Below are 19,221 nucleotides of genomic sequence, written 5' to 3'. Positions count from 1 at the left end.
ACATCGGTCAGCCAAAGTCTGACCCACATTTAGTTGATGTTTGGTCAGAGCTCTCCTCCCTTCTTGATTCTGAAGTGACTCATGTATCCGCTCAGGCATGATTATAGTCTCTGTGACGTAAGTCAAGACCACTCTGCTCTTTGAGCCCACACCCTGCCTCCAGACCACATTGTCCCTGCTCTCCATGCTGCGGTAAGCAGGTTTTAATGTCACATTGAGGGTAACGTTTGTTGGCTTGAACACTCATCCCAGTGCTCTGTGTCATCAGACAGTGTAATACTGTCAGTATTATTCAGATGCGCAGAATATTTGTTTTCATTTACAGAACTGGCCATGTATGTAGTGTTGAGGTTGCCTTTGGTTGCTATTTAAAGGGGACCTATTATGCAAAATTCACTTACATGGTGTTTGAACATAAATGTGTGTCAGCAGTGTGTACAAAACCACCTCATAATGGTAAAAATCCACCCAATCCAATTTCTAACCCCCATAAATCATAAGCAGTGTCTCCAAAACAAGCCGTTTGCAGATTCTAGAATATGTGTCACACTGCACAGTCCCCGCCCACGACTGTTGACGGACTCTGTCGTATTAGCATAGACCTCACCCTCAGTCCGCCATGTTTATCTCCTCGCCAGAGCATTTAACAGCAGCTTTCAAGTAAGAAATGTTATCTTGTTAAAGCTATAAGTTATTCAATCAAGAGCAGTGAGGGGTTTCTGTTTTTTTTTGTTGTTTGATTAATATTATACTAGGGGGGCTGTTGAATGCTTGATTCTGATTGGTTGACGAACGTTCTATGTGCAATTATTTTCAGGGAAACGCATGGCTAGTAGTTCCAGACAGGTCTTGACCACATTTCAGTTCCATTTTACTTAGCCAAATGATTTCATTTATTTCAAAGGTCTTAAGAGTCTACAAAACCAAAACCCACAACGACACTGACAAAACAAATAAATATAGTAAACAATAGGATAAAAACGACAAATTATTTCCAAGTTCTTTTTGCTACAAAATTACATTTTATTATGTATTATGCATTTATAAGTAAGCGCTGCTCTGATGATTTCACCAGGTAAATCACAGACACATGCTTAATCTCTCTCTCTCTCTAATAACTGCAATAATAATGGCATTGACTGCTATCAGTGGCTCAAGTCTCCTTTACTACGTTTTGGAATTAGCAACAGAGGCTTGGGATGAGATGCGTAAAGAAATTAGTCCTACAAAAAAAAAGTTTTAAGGACAAAAACAATTTTCTAAGGTGTGGTAACTGTAGTATAAGCCAAATAATCAATTATTCCTTACATATAGCAGTAGGTACTGTAAAGTACGCTGCTTTCACTTTAATTCACAGATCTAATACACACATGCAATTTCTTTACTTGCTGTTTTATGTTTACAGACATAACTGACTGTGCTTATGTGAACTTTGTGTTTTTGACATAACCTTGTTGTGTGTATTTGACAGTTTAAGCGTAATCACACCAGAAAGAGAAATTTAAAGGGGTCATATAATGGTACATGCACTTTTACAAGTTGATTGTACTGAAATGTGTGTTGACAGTGCCTGTACACAACCATCATAAAATGATAAAGATTTTTTTAATCTTCTTATATGTTTCCCCTCTCTCAAATCAATCCCACGATTGTTGATTGACAGCAGCGTTTCAACACAGACCCGCCCTCGCACGTGAGCGAGCTGTCAATCATAGTCCGCGCGGACCGGCGCGGTCATTGTTGATACGCTGGAGCACTGTCTATGAGCAGAATGGCGTCTAAGCGATTGTGGTGTTCTGTTCTTGGGTGTAATAAGGAACACAGCGGTCATTTTGATGTTCCTAAATCCGAACCGCTGAAGACGCAGTGGCTGAGTTTGTTTTCGAAGGGAATATTCCCCACGATCAACGTCAATGCTTTCATGTTTGTGCGAATCATTTCACACACCAGACTGCTTTACAAACGAGGTCAATATAAAGCTGGTTTTGCTAAGAAGCTGCTCCTGAAAAAATGATCGGTACCAACTATTCGTGTTCCTGCTGCACCTCCAGAAGAAGAAGTGAGTGTAATGTTTTATTAACCTTTATATTAATATTTATATTAATCTTTGCAAATCGCTTGCTGCACGCTTCACGATGAATGAGGCTGTTTACACTCAGGGTACATTATGGCATGTTTTCTATATACGACATTCTCAATATAATTCATAATCCCACGTTTATAATGAACAACGCATTATGGTTATTGTGTTATTGTGTTACGGTGTACGCACAGAACAGAGGGGCGGGGTGAGCAAAGCTCATTATCATTTAAAGACACATGCACTTAAACGGCGTGCTGAAAACAGAGCAGTTTTTGACCAGGTAAAATGAGTGTTTTCTTACAATACTAATGAGAATTTTTAATTAAAGTATATTACAAACTTTTAATTTAGACCCTAAAGAATCATATTAGCTTGTACAAAAATGGCATTATATGACCCCTTTAATACTTACACGACGCTCTGTCTGACATCCAGCTTTCAGTGCACATGCTTCGGATGTGTGCGCTCAGACAACCATATATCAGAAGTTAAGACGGCTTTAAAACGCATGCATATAATAAACTTTCATAATGAACTGCAATGCCACATGAGCATGACCTGTGACCACGATAGAGATGATAATCAAAACCAAACAGGTGTTTTGTTAGTTTTTGGCAGAGTATTGGAGGAACGAGCTGTACAGGTCACTTGTATTTAAAGATACATGCATGAAAACAGTAGCCTGGGTTTCCCCATGCTGCCTTGCCCGCAGCGCGATTTTATTCACGGTGCTAGGCAGCCTGGACACCATGGACCAGATTTTCCCCTCAAAAAGGGAACCAATCACAGAACGGGGAGGGAGCAGCAAGACGATGACGAAGACTATGCGACACACCGAAGCAGTTTGTTTATATCTATGGATCCAACATGGCAGCAGACGCGAAGTTGCCTTTCGATGCAGCCTTAGATAGTGTTCTAAGTAGTTTAGAACGCAAGTTTATTTCGTCTTCTTCCTCGTCGAATTTCTGTCGCTCTACGTCATCTGGTATAATTGAAACGATTGGCTATGAGCTACGTACAGGCGCATTCGATAGACATTCGTAGCGCCCAATAAACGGCTCTGGGCATTCGTAAACCACGCCTCAAATACGAGAAAATGAACATGTGGTTCCCAGACCACGTCTCAATGAGACGAGGTCTGACGTTAGCCAGGCTATGAAAACAGCATGTTTTCACGCTTGAGTCTCAGACCTCTTTGTGATCATACTGTTGCTTTTTAGATATAGTCCAGTTCAATTGTTGTACCCTCCAATATTTGATCCCATTCACTTGCATTGTATGCCTTACTGTAACCAAGATTTTTATTTTTAAATAATTGTATTTATATATTATTATTATTTTGTAAAACAACATGGTTACAAATGCTGTTGATTGAGCCTTTGAACACATCATATAAAAACTTTTGTACAAAAAAATTAATTTGTTGCAATATTTATTGCATATCTTGTATATCACACATTCACATGTATAAATCACTTTATTTGGAATTTTTTTCTTTGAATGATCAGCATAGAAATATTCAATATGCAATATTCAATTCTGCTTTGCTGAAAATACATAAACAACATGCCTGCACAATGTAACTGATTGCATGGTATACTTTTTAAATGTTATAAATGATTACTTCATGTTTTTACAGTTTAATAATTATTTTATGGTCTATTGATGTAATATTGTTTAGCCTTTTTTTCAATTTTAAAATAGTAGTCTACTGTCAGTGTTTGTATTCATTCTGAATATTAAAAAATGTCCTGGAGCAATTTGTGTTCACAATAGACGTTTTAGTGAACCGTACTCGGTTTGGTTTACTTTAAAAGGGTCTGAGTGTTCACATATTGGCCAAAAATCCAGAAAACCATGCCGAGACCTCTGAAAAAGTGTGAAAACACCCTAAGAAATTAAATTAAATACCAGTATAATATTTAGAGACTTTATAAGGAGTGTTGCTTTCGAAATTCATTATGTGTTAGAAAAATGGAGACATGGCAAGGAGCTCAACAGCTTGCTTTTTCTGGTCATGCGATAGCTCTCTGTGTGCATGTGTATTTTAGCATAAAAATTCCTATGTGTGTTTGAGCAACTGCGCATGTCTGTTGTGGGTTTTGGTGCTGCATGCCTCTGTGTAGCCAAAAATGTAAGATCTGCCTGTGAACTCTCTCCATGTATATGTGTGTGAGAGAGTGAGGAGCTATCATGCAGTCATTTCCTCAGTGACTGAAAGCAAACATTCTCACTTTACTTAAAGGAAGTGACTCAACTCACTTTCTCTATAACTTCACCTCTCCATCATCCTACTCTACTCCATGTTACTTTCTTTAAATCTCCCTCTCTCCCTTTTTGTTTACACACGTCCTCTATAAAATCACATTCTCTGCAGTTTTCTTTTTTGGGGGTCGGATTTCAAAACTATTATATTGTTATCTATTTATTTGGCCACATGAACACATTTGTGTGAATAGTCTCCTCTTTCTTTTGCTTGGAAAATAAGTTTTTTTTTACTGTGTGCAGCTCATCCATCAACCATTGAGACCATGAATGAAATGGTAATGTATTATCAGCTTGATTCAGCTGCCATTACACCAACATAATTTCAGGAAAACAAAATGCTTAATTTTTGCTCCTTTATAAAATAAATAAATAAATACATGGCAATGAGTTTGTGCTGCATAACTACTGTAAAATCAATATGATTTTTGTAAAGGATTTTTGTCACTTTTTATGCAATTGGTGTCAAATATATAGCACCAAATGTATTTTCACAATGATGTTATAGTAACAATCAGTGTAGCCTACTAATACTGTCACTGTACAAACAATTGTATGGTGGGGTATTTTTTGTCTTCACATACTAAACAATTCCAAAATACATGCTTACATAATAATACTTCAAAGATACCACCATGTGAGCGAATAGGTCATTTGGGTCGTGCAAGGTAAGATTTGGAAATGTACAGGAAATCCCTGTAGTGTAGTAGCCTAAATTGCGTTCTTGCTCCCCTCAGGTAGGCTAGTAAACACTAGAAATAAGTCTGGCACATACAAATGTTTGACCCAGGGCACAGTAGCTGTCCTTGCCAGTTGCCACTGTCGTTTTTCTGTCTTTACAGACCGGAACCGCAGCGGAAGATCGCGCGCAACACCTTCATCTAGCGCTTGAAGAGTGCGAAATAAAGGAAAAAGAAGGTGACGACGAAGAAAAGCACCGACAACAAAATCACTTTGAGTCCCGCTCTTGAACTGCTCTGGCCCTGCGCCAGCTCGACTGCCCGTGGATTGGCTCTTGCTTTGCCTCTCCTCCTCCTAAACTTTCCCAAACTGCGATACGCACACACACGCCATCCACGCAGCGACTGAAAGTAAAGGAGGACCTGGCTTTAAGGAATGAGGAGTTTTTCACCTTCAGGCTGTCATTTAAAACATGTAATAATTTAAAAAAAGCTTTTAAAAATGTCCCAAATGCACTCGATGCGGATAATCTGTATTTTTTATCCAACGAACCGGATGTAATTTTTCAAGTTTTTTACTTTAACGGGACAGGAAGGCATCAAGAAAACTTTCTGCGCGAGAACTTTCATAGCCAGCGCTGCCTGGGAAAAGCGCGTGCTTGCGTACATTTTCCAAACTGGGCTCCAGCAAAACGTCTTCTACGGCCGTGCCCGGAGGGACTGCCTGGTCCGCTCAGGCTTTACGTGGATATTCTGTTGGTGGTAGCGTGAATGCCCTGTGTTGGCATTGAGGGATGCCAGCATGCCCTCGCTGATTCTCTCCCATCTGCTCCTCATCTGGCTCGCGCTCCAGCGGCTGGCTCTATGCGCCGAGCGCGCGTCCACTCGCGAGCGCTTCAAAGTGGTCATCGCGCCACTCATCTGCAAACGGACATGCCTGAAGGGCCAGTGTCAGGACACCTGCGAACAGGGCAACAACACGACGCTTATCGGTGAAAACGGACAGTCGGCGGACACACTGACCGGGCCTGGCTTCAGAGTCGGTAAGACAATTCAAACACGTTTTTTTGAACGGTTATTATTCGGTTCAATTTGATGACGGGAATGCTCACGAGCGCTTATTAAAGTTTTCCACACTTGAATAGGCTACTTAAGAAGAAAAAAGAAAGGGCCTTAAGTTAAAGGTATAGTTCACCAAAAATAAACAGTTCAGCTTAAATTAGGCTACTTGAAATAATTTATTCATCTTCATGCTGTTCCAAACCTGTATGACTTTACTTATTCAGTAAAAACACAAAAGGAGACTTTAGACAGATTTTTGGTAACAGTCTCCATTTACTTTCATTGCATTTTTTCTCTCTAAGTACAATGAAAGTAAATAGTGACAAAGGCTGTCATTCTGCCTTTTTGTGTTCCACTGAAGAAAGTAATACAAGTTTGGAATGACAAGTGTGAATAAATTATAACAGAATTTATATTTTTGAGTAAAATATCCCTTTAATGAACAAACGTAATGGTCGAAAATCTGGCACCAGCACGTGAGTTTGTGAGTGGAAATGAAATAATAACCCCCTCTCTTTTTCTGCCTGTATTTTTCTCTCGCTCTTCTTAATGGTTTCTGCATATTGTCTGGTTGGCAGGGTAGCTCTTTCTGAGCTGTATCAGATTGGATGTGGTAAGGCATGGTGCCATAAAGTCTACGCAGCAAGATCTGCACGGCATACACACACAAGCATTTTATCGTCTCTTAAACACACACATACTGTACATTTACATTCTCTTTGTCCATAAAAACACACACTTGCAGTCGACACACCACTAAAATATTTTGTGTGTGTGCGTTTAGTGGACCCCCTCATCCTCCCCCCCCGGCTGGTGTACCAGTCTGTTATTTCAAGTAAAGAATGCCAAAAGCTGATATACTTAGATGGTGTATCTTTAAGTGTGTGTGGGTATGTTTAGCTTGACATGTTTATTTGGGTTTTGCATCAGTATTGTGATGAAAGTGATTGTTATTTTAGTACAGGTTTTAGTATCAGGTTCATTTAGTGTGTGTTGTCTTTCTTTCTCTCCCTCTTGCTCTCTGGTGCTCTCCAATTTTGTCTGCTGGATGCCCATGTGCTTTTGAATGAGTCGAGTCCAAAAATAAATAAATGGGGTAAAAATAAAGGCGGAAGCTGAGTCACTGCTGAGTGAAAGCTACATTTATGGAAGTCCAAAGAAGTCCATGCACATCAAGCTCAAAGACTTTTACTTAGAGCATCTGTGGTTCGTGGTGTATGAAAGTGTATAAGGATGTGGGATGACTTGCTTTCTAAATAGCAAACATCATATCTGCCACATATTCTCTGACTCATACGGTTTTGTTAGAATCTGGTTCTAAAACAAGCACAGCTTTATAATTAGAGTTAGACAAATCTTTTTTATTTTTTTTACAGATATTCATACTTTTCAGTTTGATCATTTATTTGTTAATTACTATTTGGACTACAAACAAATTACACTGTTAATTGGTCTCAAAAGAAAAACACAGGTAGCTTATTTGATGTATTGTTTGGATCATTTTTCAATTATTTTAGCTTAACAATTAGACAGCTCAAAACAAAGATGAAAATAAATGTGTGAACTTTGCATAAATATATAATGGCTTAAATAACAACAATAATAATACTAATAAGTTACTTATAGGTTATTATTGTACACTATATTCAAAAGTTTGGGGTCGGTACGATTTTTTTCATGCTTTTTAAAAGTTTCTTATGCTCACCAAAGCTGCATTTATTTAATATAAATCTTTTGTAACTAGTGTTTGTTGTTATGTTCCTATGTTTCCTTTCAGTTCAGTTCTCATTTCTATAGTTATGCCACCGTGTACGTGACCCACAACAACGAGAATTTTATGGACTGCTTTTCACAGAACGGCCGGTCGCTAGAGGATTATGTGGAGGAGTACCTGGAACACTATCACTATCACATTGTGATGCGCACTGGGACGATAAAACTTTGAAACAGCGGTTCTGGAGCAGGATGGACAATATCCTCGGCCAAATGCTGATGTTGGAGGAGGTCTTTCATCGATTACGCCTTATGGATGTGCGGATTGTTGAGGACAAGGACACCATTTACTCTGACTCCCCAGGACGATCAACATCTTCAGCAGCTATCTCTCTGCCCACTCCAGAGAAAACACTTCGTCCCAGCCCGGAGTGTCCCAGAAACAAAGAGAGATCTCCCACAAAGGACCCAGAGATGACTTCCATGCCTGCCATGGAGCCAAAACATGAACCAGCGCCCACCGCGGACCACAAGCTTGAGTTCTCTCCATTCCCGGAGAAAGAGCCGGTCACCGTGTCTGTCCCGAGACTGGAGTCGATTGCCAGGTCCATCGTGGAGTTAGTGCCGGTGAGACAGTCAACCATAGAACCAGTAGAGGAGGCCTGGCTCATCAATATCACAGCAGAGCCAGCTTCCATGCTTGTCCTTGCCCCTGAGCGCACACACCTCCTCATTCTGCTGAAACACTACATAATGGACGACCTGGTCCCAATGTTCTGCCCACCCTATGGTCACCATCACCGCTGGTATGCCAAATTCTCAAGACTCACCAGCCTCGCTGATGTCTCACAGCTCCTTGGCTCTGCCAGTGCCACTGACTTCCACCAGCTCACCTGCTCCGTCTCTGACCCACTCACCACCAGCACGAAGTGGGGAAACTGACTCCATGGCTTCATCTTGGGCCTCCAGGCCCTTTGATCTACTTTGGCCTGTTGCCCGTCGGCTCTGCCTTTGCTGTACGCTACCTCAGCTCCACCTTGGTCCATCGTTACCCTGGTTTCCTGGACTTCCACCCCTTCTGCTCCTCTGGGCTCCTCCTTCCCTCCGGTTCCACCTTGGTCCTCACTCGCTCTGGTGTTACCCCGTTCTATCGGGCCCCGTCTTCGCCTCGTCCACTCAAACCTGTGTCATTGCCTAAGTCTTCCTGGTCTCCAAAGACTCCTCCCAAGATGTCCATCAGGGATCCAGGTCTTCCTCGTCCTCCTCCAAAGCCCCCTCCTCCATTGTACTGTCCATTACACCCCTCCTCGACCCAGGAGCACGGCAGCGAGCTCTCCGTCCCACCTGCTGTTCAATCGCTCCAGCACCGCTGCCTCGGGCTGCCATCTGCTGTCTCCGCTCCTTTGCTGCCCGACCTCCTCAGCACCGCGATCCCCCTCAGCAGCGAGGTCTCTTCGACAGCGTGTCCCTCCTTCCTCCCAGGTTTTGGCACCAGTGTAACAAAGTTTGTTGTTGTGGGAAAAAGGAGGCGGGAACTGGCGAATGTTCAAAGACTTTAATAAACATAAAGTAAATAAACACAAAATGAAAGTAAAGACGGCAGCCCCTCACGGACGACTGCCGCCACACATAATAAAACAACACATCAAATAAAAAACAGTCCAGGCCTGGTCCTCTCTCGTCCATCACGATCGTCGCTTCCTCTCCTCCGTGAGAAATACGAGACCGGTGTGTCGCGCAGGTGTCGCTCATCATCAATCACGCCACCAGCCTCGCGCCATTCTCTCATGGCTCTCGGCCTCGTCCTGCTCGCCACAGTTATGTTTCATTGTGTTTGTGTTCATGTTCCTATGTTTCCTTTCAGTTAAGTTATCCTTTTTTGTCACCTAGGTTACTAATTAATTCCACATGTATCTAGTTAAGTTCTCTGTGTATAATTACTCCATGTTTTGTTCATTCCTTTTTCGGTTTTCATCATTATCTAGAGTGGAATGAGTTTCTTCCCCTGTGTATTCTCTGTGATTATTATTTTTAAAGTGTTTATCTTGGATTACCTGCATCATGCAACTTCTTAATACCACCATATACGTGACATTAACATTATAAGTCAATATTGACTTGTAAATCTCTTTATAATAGTTCCCATCTTCATTATAAAGGAAGCTGTGATTTTATTTGACTCGAGTTAACTGAAAGTCATTTGTACATCATAAGTGAATGATGAATCCTGTCATCTAACCCTAAACTCTCACAGACAATTCAAAACCCTGACCCTTCTAACCACAACCCTACACCAATATGATCTTAATGTTTATAATGTGTTAAATCTGTAATGTCTATAATGTGGACACACGCAGGTCCTTTTGTTTGCATGACAGTCTGAGTATTTGTCTCTCTGAGATTACGAAAACAGACAAGAAGCTCCCATAATCCCTAAAACATGTTATCTTCAAAAATGCTGGTTGAAAAAAAAAAATTCACCAGACCTGAATTTTTTCTACAACTTCTGTTTCTAAGGGTCCATTAGGGAAAATTACTCTCCTCAGAAGGTGTTTTTGTTACATTTATGTTTAGTTCTGTCATTTCATTTTGTTTTAGTTTGGTTTTCCCTTTGCCCGTTTGCCTTTGTTTCCATGGTTGTTAATTAGTTCTACGCCGGTTCTGTTTTCCGTTGATTGCTCCCTTGTGTATTTTAGCCTTTAGTTTAGTCTGTTCCATGTTGTGCCATGTTTATGTGAATTTGTTATTGCTATATGTGTTTCCTAGCCTGGCAAGCCAGACCCACATCAATGTTGGGTCTGGGAACTCACCATTGGCAAGGCTCAATCCAAGGGGCAGGATAAACCGTTGTCTTTGAAATTCCCTCTGCACGCAATAGGATAGTGCTACAACCAACCAGAGCGTTTTCCCACCAGCGGAGCTAGTTGATAGATGAAACTTTTGCCGTATCTGGTCGGCAAAACTACAAACACATCTTCCTTTTTTAAGAAAGACTTAAGTGCCGTTCTTTGTTCTTTTCTCAAAGAAAGAAAAGCCGATTCGAAAGACCGCTGTTCGCTAGCAGCAGCAGCAGCCATTCTTTGTTTTCAAGTAACAGGGAACCGTCGCAACTCTGTCGTCATTATGTTAAGTCCACCCGCCGACTCTATACACAATGTCACTGGCCTGACTAGAGTTTGGTTTTTCCAGCTCGAAAGCCAACGGAGAGTTGCTAGACCACCCTGGCTGCAAAATAAAATTTGCTGCCGCAAGGGTGCGTCTAGATTTCTAGGGTTTTCTCTTCTGAAAAGGAGAAAAAAAAGTATTTTTGATTTAAAAACTTTTTCTGTGCATGTCTAAAGGCGGGCATACACTGTGCGATTTTCGTCCAGTTTTGAGCCGAATTCTGACTCGTGCAACTCTTTTTCAGGTTGGGCCGATTTTCAGCTTTGTTGTGCGTTGTTTGTCGTGCAGTGTTTGTTGTGCAGTGTACAGGGTGAAACGAGAGGCGAGAAACCTCTCATGACTGGCAATCGGATGGTCGGAAGAATTTCTGGCATGTCCGAAATTTTGGTCGCTCCTCGTGACTATATCGCACAGTTGAAGCAAAGCTACAAACCGATTGCCCTAAACTCAGAGTTTTTTCCCTCACTGCGCCTGCACGAAAACAGAAGTTTAACCATTTCATCTGCAGCAAGAAAGAAAATGAAAAGAGGGAGATCTTAATTTCTGTAGCTATCAAACTAGCTATAAATTACTGTTGCTTACCTCCAGTTTGTGTTGCAAAATGGATAAACCATATATTACCCATGTCATCCAAGCCACCTGCGATGTAGCTACCGTGCCCCTTTAATTTGTTAAACAATGTCCATGTTAAACAAACTGTTTTTGAAATAAAGCTGTTTTGACTAATTATTGCAGTGTTCGGAAATATTATAGACTTAATAATTTTAAACCGAACCTACATTTGATTTCGCTTTTTTTTGCCGGCCATCCAACCGCTCTGCCTAGAGCAAAAGGAGCAAAATCTAGAGGACCACAACAAAGACTTCTTAGATCTGGCATGCCTCACACACTATCAAGATCGCTCTCTTTGTGTGTGTTTTACTTTACCAGCCTCAATGAGCGATCCAAGGCATGGCTGTCCAGTGTTGGTCCTCCGGGAGATTTTGGCACCTATATGGAGTGGGTGCTGGTGAGTAACGGATCTCCGTTCACCATCTGCCCCGCAGAGGAGGACATCACTCTGGACCCAGAGCCCAGCCAGCCACTTCCCACACACTGCACGGAGTGTATGCCTGAGCCCGCCGCAGACAGAGCTCGAGCCTGCCGCGATGTCAGCACCAGATGGAACAAAGACTGAGCCAATCGCCCTGGAGTCCGTCACTTTGGGTGTCCTCTTGGAGTTCGAGGGCATGGGTGAGCTGCAGCTGGCTTCTGTTATCTATTATGAGGAAATGGAAGAGTATATTGCCCTGTATCTCCCGTCCCCACTGGTCCCACCCAGCTCCAATTCTCCTGTGTTTCTTCTGGTCCCACCCAGCTCCTGTGTCTCCAAGGATCCTGCATAGCCTACCTCTCCCACCTCGACTGCCCATAACATCCAGTTCCTCGGTTCTGCCTCCGCTGGTTCCCTTCAGTATCTTGGCTCCTCCTCTGACTCCTCTCTGCTGTGTGGATCCACTTTGGGACTTCTGGTCTCCAGCTCCGCCTTGTCAAGTCCCCTTGCTTTGCCTCCAGCTGATGAGCCTGTCACTCCAGCTCGGCTCGGCTCCACCTTGTCTCCCCCTCTCTCGTGTTCACCTGGGACCATCGTCCTTACGGCTCCACCAGGCTCCCTCGTCCCTCTGGCTTCACCTTTGTCAGACGTCACTCTGCCTGCGCCACGGACTTCTGAGCCTCTAGCTGCGATTCGTCCCTCCACCCCTTCGGTTCTGTTGGGCTCCGCCTTGGTCCTCATTCCCACTGGCTCCTACAGTTATTACTTTACTTATGTCAGTTCATTGAGGTTTAGTTTGGTTTTCCCTGTGCATGTTTACCTGAGTTCTAGTTCAATGTTTGTTTCCACGGTTGTTTGCTTGATTGCTCCCTTGTGTTTTTAAGCCTTTAGTTCAGTCTTTTGCATGTTCGGTATTGTTTATGTGAATGTGTTATTGCTTTATCTATCTCCTAGTGTTTTCTCTTTGTTTAATAAATTAGTATTTTTGATTCATCTTTGTTCATGCGTGTCTAACACGTTACACTTTCCTTGTCCAGAGTCCATAGTTCATGCTGTGCAGTGGAAATAAGCACTGCAGCTATGCTCAAACTGTATTAAAGCTATAATCATCATCATCACGATAAACCTTTATTCTATTGCCAACAATGAATTTGCCATAAAGTATTTTACCTTTTACTTAAAGCCTGACTCAGTTGTCAAGATGATACATATTACATTTTTCTCTGACTTAGTCTTGTGGTTTCAGTCATGGAATGCATCAGACAGCCTGGAAGATCAGGCACCTAAAGAAATACTCACATGTGGAGTCTCTACTCTTTTTCTTTTTTTTTTTAAATAAAGATTAGATTATATACTGACAGACCGTTTGATTAGCAGTTTGTTAAGTACAGAGAAAGCAGCCTCTCTTTCTCTTTTTGTGTCCCTCTGTCTGTCAATGCCAGCATCTGGGTTCTGTGGTGAGAGGTCTGTAAACCCCAAACCATCCTCCACTTCTGCAAAGTGCCACAGAGTGCCCATAATGATGCCATCATGCAACACCAGCACTGCCCCATACCTATTTCAGGCCTCATTCACACACACACGCACACATACACACTCTGCCTCTCTTTCACATGCAAACGCCACATATTTCCTCGTATTTTGGTGACTTCTGTTCATTTCTTTATTTAACTGGGTTCTACTTGCAGCACAGTCTGTGATCCCTCTTTATTCGACTACTGTGGTGTGCGATGCTCAGTGTATGCTGTGATTTAGAGCGCTCACAATAGTAAGAGCCAGATTTATTACATAACTAGATACATGAAGTCTTTGGGGCTAATCAGGCTTTATTCCTTCACTATGCATGGAAAATCCTTGCAGCAAGCCACAAAGGAGCAGTTTCAGAGTGGAAAATGTTTCAGAAATCCAGTCGAACATTCCATAAGCATGCCAATCCTTGTGTGTTTGTGAGTGTATGAGTCAGTGGCCATCTACCATTTGTTTTATATGATGTGCAGTAGTTATTAGACCTGTGTCATCAACATTCTCAGTCCTTTCCCCTCGCCATCTTTTTATCTAAGTTTTGCTTTTGTTTGTAGATCGCATTTCCCATTCTTCCTTAAAGTCAGCATGAAACGTAAGTTGCAATAGTCTTTTCGTCCCTATTGTGATGTATATCCGAGTGAAACGCCTTCTCAAAGAAGAAAAAATGTAGGGCAGGACTTAATTTTGTCCAATGGGAATTGATTGGATGGTTGTGGTTTGCTATTGCTGTGATCTCATGTGTGACTAGCAGGTTGTACCGCCTTCGAGCCGATAAACACGTCATTAGAGGAGAAGAGATGATGAGGGAGGGGAAGTTAATAGATTATGAGGGCAAAAAAAAAAAAAAAAAAAGATGCGCACAGAACAGATAAATAATTTATAATAAATACTGCTGTATTTAAATTCCATAAAAAATATGAATTGTCCATTTTGATTTCATTGTGACTTAAAAGATTCCATGCACCTTCTACACAGAAGATAGCAAAGAGGAGTACGACGCAGTTAGGATAATTGGTCTTGCCAGTCAGAGACTTTGAAACTCAAATTAGAGGTTGTGTTGGAAAGTGATAAGAGAACACTGTGTATAAGTGAGTGTCTGTGTTTGAGGGAGAGGTGGCAGCTGTGGGCTTTTTTAAAGGGCAATATTGAAACTCAGGCCCTTAAACAAGCATTCTGGTTTACTCAGAGTAAACTCACTGCTTTTCACTGTGGGAATGAGGCCAGTTATTTAAAGCAGAGCAGAGGAATGTGTGTATATATATATATATATATATATATATATATATATATGTGTGTATTTGTTATTGGCTGCTTACCCTGTAGTTATTCCGAAGTGAAAACATCCAATGGTCCAATGACAGGTTTTTTGAGTGATAGGAGTCATTTAATTATTTTGCAAGCTCCATTGACAACTTTAGCACTTTATTTTTATAAGACGTCCCCTCCATTGTCCCTTTGTGATGTTCAGTATTTAAAGGCATAGTTCAACTTTGACTTTATTCTTGGGAACTAAAAATATACTGTATTTTGAAGAATGTCTTAAGTGTTTTTTGTCCAATGAGGTCCAGTTTGTTGTAGATCCCATTAACTTTTATTGTATTGAAAAAACTAGTTCTTCAAAACAGTGACATGAGGGTGAGTAAATGATGACAACTTTTCTATTATAGGTGAACTTTAGACTTTAGTGAGGGCAGATGCCATATTGAATTTTACTCTAATGAAAACAGCTGTGAGGGATAGACTACTGTTTTTACAGTGGTACCACCTACTCTATATAGGTACTAGATCATACTAGGAATTTTTCAAAGCTCACTTTCAGTACTTTCAGAACTGTTTTATGGAGTTTTTGTCTATTAAAAATTTCTTTGGAAAGATCTTTTGTGAGTTAATCAATTGGCATGTTGCTAATTTACTATACAAATCCATTTCTATCCCTTACAGCCTCGTTTTGCTTCCTGTCAAAAATGTGATTTGGCTATACCTTGACTAAGGTCTATCCCTTTAAGAAAGGCAAAGACATTTAAATATTACTGGTGGTTGATAACATCCACTGACTAATGATAGATCAGCCGGAGGCAGTGATGTCAACCGTTATGTTTGGACCCCTGTTTTGATTTAATCTGCAATTGCAGGGACTCTCTATTCCAGGGCCCGTGACAACACTTCTGGTTTTCTCTTTCACTGGTGCCCATGCAAACAGAGACACCAAAACATCAGTATTTTCTCAGTCAGACTAAACCTTACAGCTCCAGTTAAACACTGACAGATAAAGCACCTTGTCAGAACTCTTTTGATCATTCTGGATTCACAACAGCTGTTCAATAGCAGCAGAGATTCACGCTCCAAGAAAATATGAGGTACAAATAGCTTCCAAATAATATTTTCAACAACTTTCAAAAAAGGAATTTCCAATGAGTCATTTAATCATAGACATAGTGTATAGTATTAAAAGTTAGTGTTTGGCATGTCTGGCCTATTTCCCCTCTGTAGACGGAATATCTGTAATATTCCATCCTTAATGTCTCCTTTCCTATTCCTTCCTCTCCATAAATACACAAATACCTGTCAAGCGCTTATGATGACATCACAGTCACAGTCTTTTGCTGGCATTCCATCCATCCACGCTGCCTGAATTCTCACATCTCTGTTTAGCTTTCAGAAACTGGAACCTCTGCTGTTGCCAATGTTACGACATGTCCTGGTCCCCTATGCGACAGTAGGGAAAGTCTTGTTTAAGAAGCTTGTGAAATTTAAACATTGAGATAAAAGAGTAGGATTGCCCCTTGTGCTGGTTTTATTTGCTGCATTTGTTTGTTTGTAAAGATCTGCGGGTGAAAGCTATTTTACAGTTGGTCAGACTCTTAACAAAAGTGGAGGTACTTTGAAGCAAGTTATTTCTGCGTTTTAGAACACTAACAGCATTTCAGCTACTTTTAATGCTACACTTTTCCCCTAGTTCTTATGGAAACCAAAATGTTTGAAAGAAAATGCCTCTGTATTCTCAAGAGAAAGGCATATATACATGCTAGAATGTTAATGTTTGTGTTTGTGTGGTATTTGTACATGTGTGGGTGTGTTTATGCATATTGAAATAGAGTACAGCACATGCACATGCCCTTTCAGTAAACACCCACTCTTATCTTTTCTAGATTTTGTCTAGAGGTAAGCGTTTTTATGTTTTATAATGGGTGTGTGTGCTTGTTGTTTTTGTTATTTTACTGCCTACAGAAGTAAACACAGTTCCACTAAAGGCTTTTGTCAAGAAACTGAATTAGGTTTAATATTCTTTTGCCCCACCTTCTCTTTTGACTCTAATGGCCACTTCTATATTTTCGTTTGTTTGTGTTTAGAACAGCAAATTATAGTTGCTAACGCATAATTTAATGGGAGGGTTTGTTGTGTGTGTTAGTAACTTTGTTAGCAGTTAGTTGATGTCGATGTGTTAGCGGGTGTGTTAAGTAGTATGTTTGTGGATGTTAGATTTTAGCTAATTGAAGAAATGTTTACAGTGGGCATTGAATTATATATTAATTATAGTAAATATTATAATTATATATTATGATCAATATAATCCGATCAGAGTAAAACTTGTATGTACACACAGCTTTTATATATGCACATTACCATTCAAAAGTTTGGGTCAATAAGATTTTCTTTTTAAAATGAATAGTTTCATTCAATAAGGACAAATCTGTTTTCTTTTACAGTGCATGTTAAGGTAGTGTTTTACTGATGGCTTTTGGATCAGCCTCATGACCATAATCAGTTTGTTTGGAGCACCAACCACCAATTACATGTCTGAGCATTTCTGCTTAATTGAGCTTTGACTTTATATGTTCATATGTTTTTAAGCGTGATCTTTTCTCTTAATTACTCAATCCTGGGGTGAAGTAATGATCTGAAAAGTGTTAGCTCATCAATATTAATTAGAAGATGATATGTAACATCAGTCATCCAGTTGCAGGTCAGTGGTTGCCCAGCCATATTAGGATTACTGCTGGTGTGTTTATTCAATCCAGTGCCAAAGTAACCAGTTGGCAGAGGTGTCTACCTGGTCTTAAATTTGTTGTTTTGCGTGGTCAGTTACATTTTTTCTTTTATATTTTAAAAGTGTATTTGATGACATTACATTGTTAGAATTTGGCAAAATTAAACTATTGCTTGTGTTTGTTTCACATTTGATCAATCCCCTTCCCTTTATTTCAGTGGGTCTCTCATTAACCACACTCGCTTATCTGAACTGAATAACCCTGCTGCTGAAGCATTCGTGACTAATGTTGACTGGTGCTAAAGTGATTCATCTGTGTGAGGAGGTGGATGGGTGTGAAAGAACTGCTGCTTTATTAATGAAAGAGCTCCTCTCTTTCTCTTTCTCTATACTTGATGCAATAGAATAATAAATATAATGAATAAAAACATCAGTGGTTCATGGTTATGTCATGTGTCTTTCTGCCACTGAGAGCCCGTGCTCTGTACGTATGTGTCTGAGCTTGCTGGCCTTTAAGCCAGGGTATCTGAGGAATGTGAACATTTCTTTGCTTCTTCACCACTGTACCAATGGCACTGGGACTGTACCACTGCACTCATGACTCTCTCTCTCTCTCTCTCTCTCACTCACACTCACACACACACACACACACACACACACACACACACTCACACTCACACTCACACTCACACACACACACACACACACACACACACACACACACACACACACACACACACACACACACACACACACACACACACACACACACACACACACACACACTCAATGGTCTAGTTCCTGCTCAGCGACTAGGAAAACGGCTCACACTTGGCACCTAAAACACGTGTGAATGTTTTAAACAGTCTCATTTTTTCCTTTACCACTATCTGTCATTTACTCATTTCGCTATTCATTTATTTTTTCATTCTCTCTGTCCTTCCAAACCTCTGTCTGAAAAATTATTATATTCCTAGTTGTTTCCTTTGTTTTGGAAAATAGTTTATGGCCAATAATTTAAAACTAATTTAAAAGCTTTGTGTGTTCTAAGAAATTATTAACCGTGTGTTTCTCAGTGAGTGAACTGTGTGTGTGCGTGTGTGTGTGTCCCCAAAGATGACAATATCCATAATCCTTGTCCTTGTGGGGACACTTTTTGGTATCCTTGAGGACAGCTTATAAATCATACTAAGTGATGTTTTTTGAAAATGAAACAAGGCAGAAGGTGTTTGTAATGGATAGGATTAGTGTAAGGGGATATAATATACAGTTTGTACACTGTGTGTGTGTGAATGTGGTTCAGAGAAAAGTCAGAGCACATAGATTTCTTCATACCTCTGCTTGGAAAGGTAAATTATTTGGGTTATATACATTTATTGAGCATAAGATGAAATAAACAGTAACAGACAGAATGAGAGTCTACACTGGGGAACAGAAATTACTGACAACAACATTGCGCTAACAGTTTTAAAGTTTGTTTGATGCTTGTCTCTGAATTTAATAAGAAACTTTATTAACAACGAACTTGAAATCAGAAAAATAGTGTCTAACATAACATGATGGTGTTTAATATGTAGTTTTGTAAACACTGAACAGAATATTATCTTATCTTATCTAATTATATATCTGATTAATTATAGTTTGACTTGGGTTGACTTGCACACATAGCCTACACTACACTGTAAAAAATGAATCATGAGTCTTGTAA

At 40.5% G+C, this 19,221-nt stretch overlaps 1 protein-coding gene across 2 annotated transcripts in view; it reads left to right on the top strand.

The window, feature by feature from the left end:
* The first annotated feature begins 5,420 nt into the window (after window positions 1-5,420).
* The window catches only part of ltbp3 (latent transforming growth factor beta binding protein 3), a 51,762-nt gene continuing 37,961 nt past the window's right edge, over window positions 5,421-19,221 (top strand). For both annotated transcript variants that reach the window (XM_084413528.1, XM_084413527.1), the window contains exon 1: window positions 5,421-6,071. In XM_084413528.1, the coding sequence (XP_084269654.1) occupies window positions 5,831-6,071 (241 nt within the window). In that variant the 5' untranslated portion in view covers window positions 5,421-5,830. The remainder of the gene's footprint in view (window positions 6,072-19,221) is intronic.

Source organism: Rutilus rutilus, assembly GCF_951802725.1.
Source record: "Rutilus rutilus genome assembly, chromosome: 7".
Lineage (NCBI taxonomy): Eukaryota > Metazoa > Chordata > Actinopteri > Cypriniformes > Leuciscidae > Rutilus > Rutilus rutilus.
The sequence above is the reverse complement of the archived record's forward strand: the minus strand, read 5'-3'. Positions and strand labels throughout refer to the sequence as shown.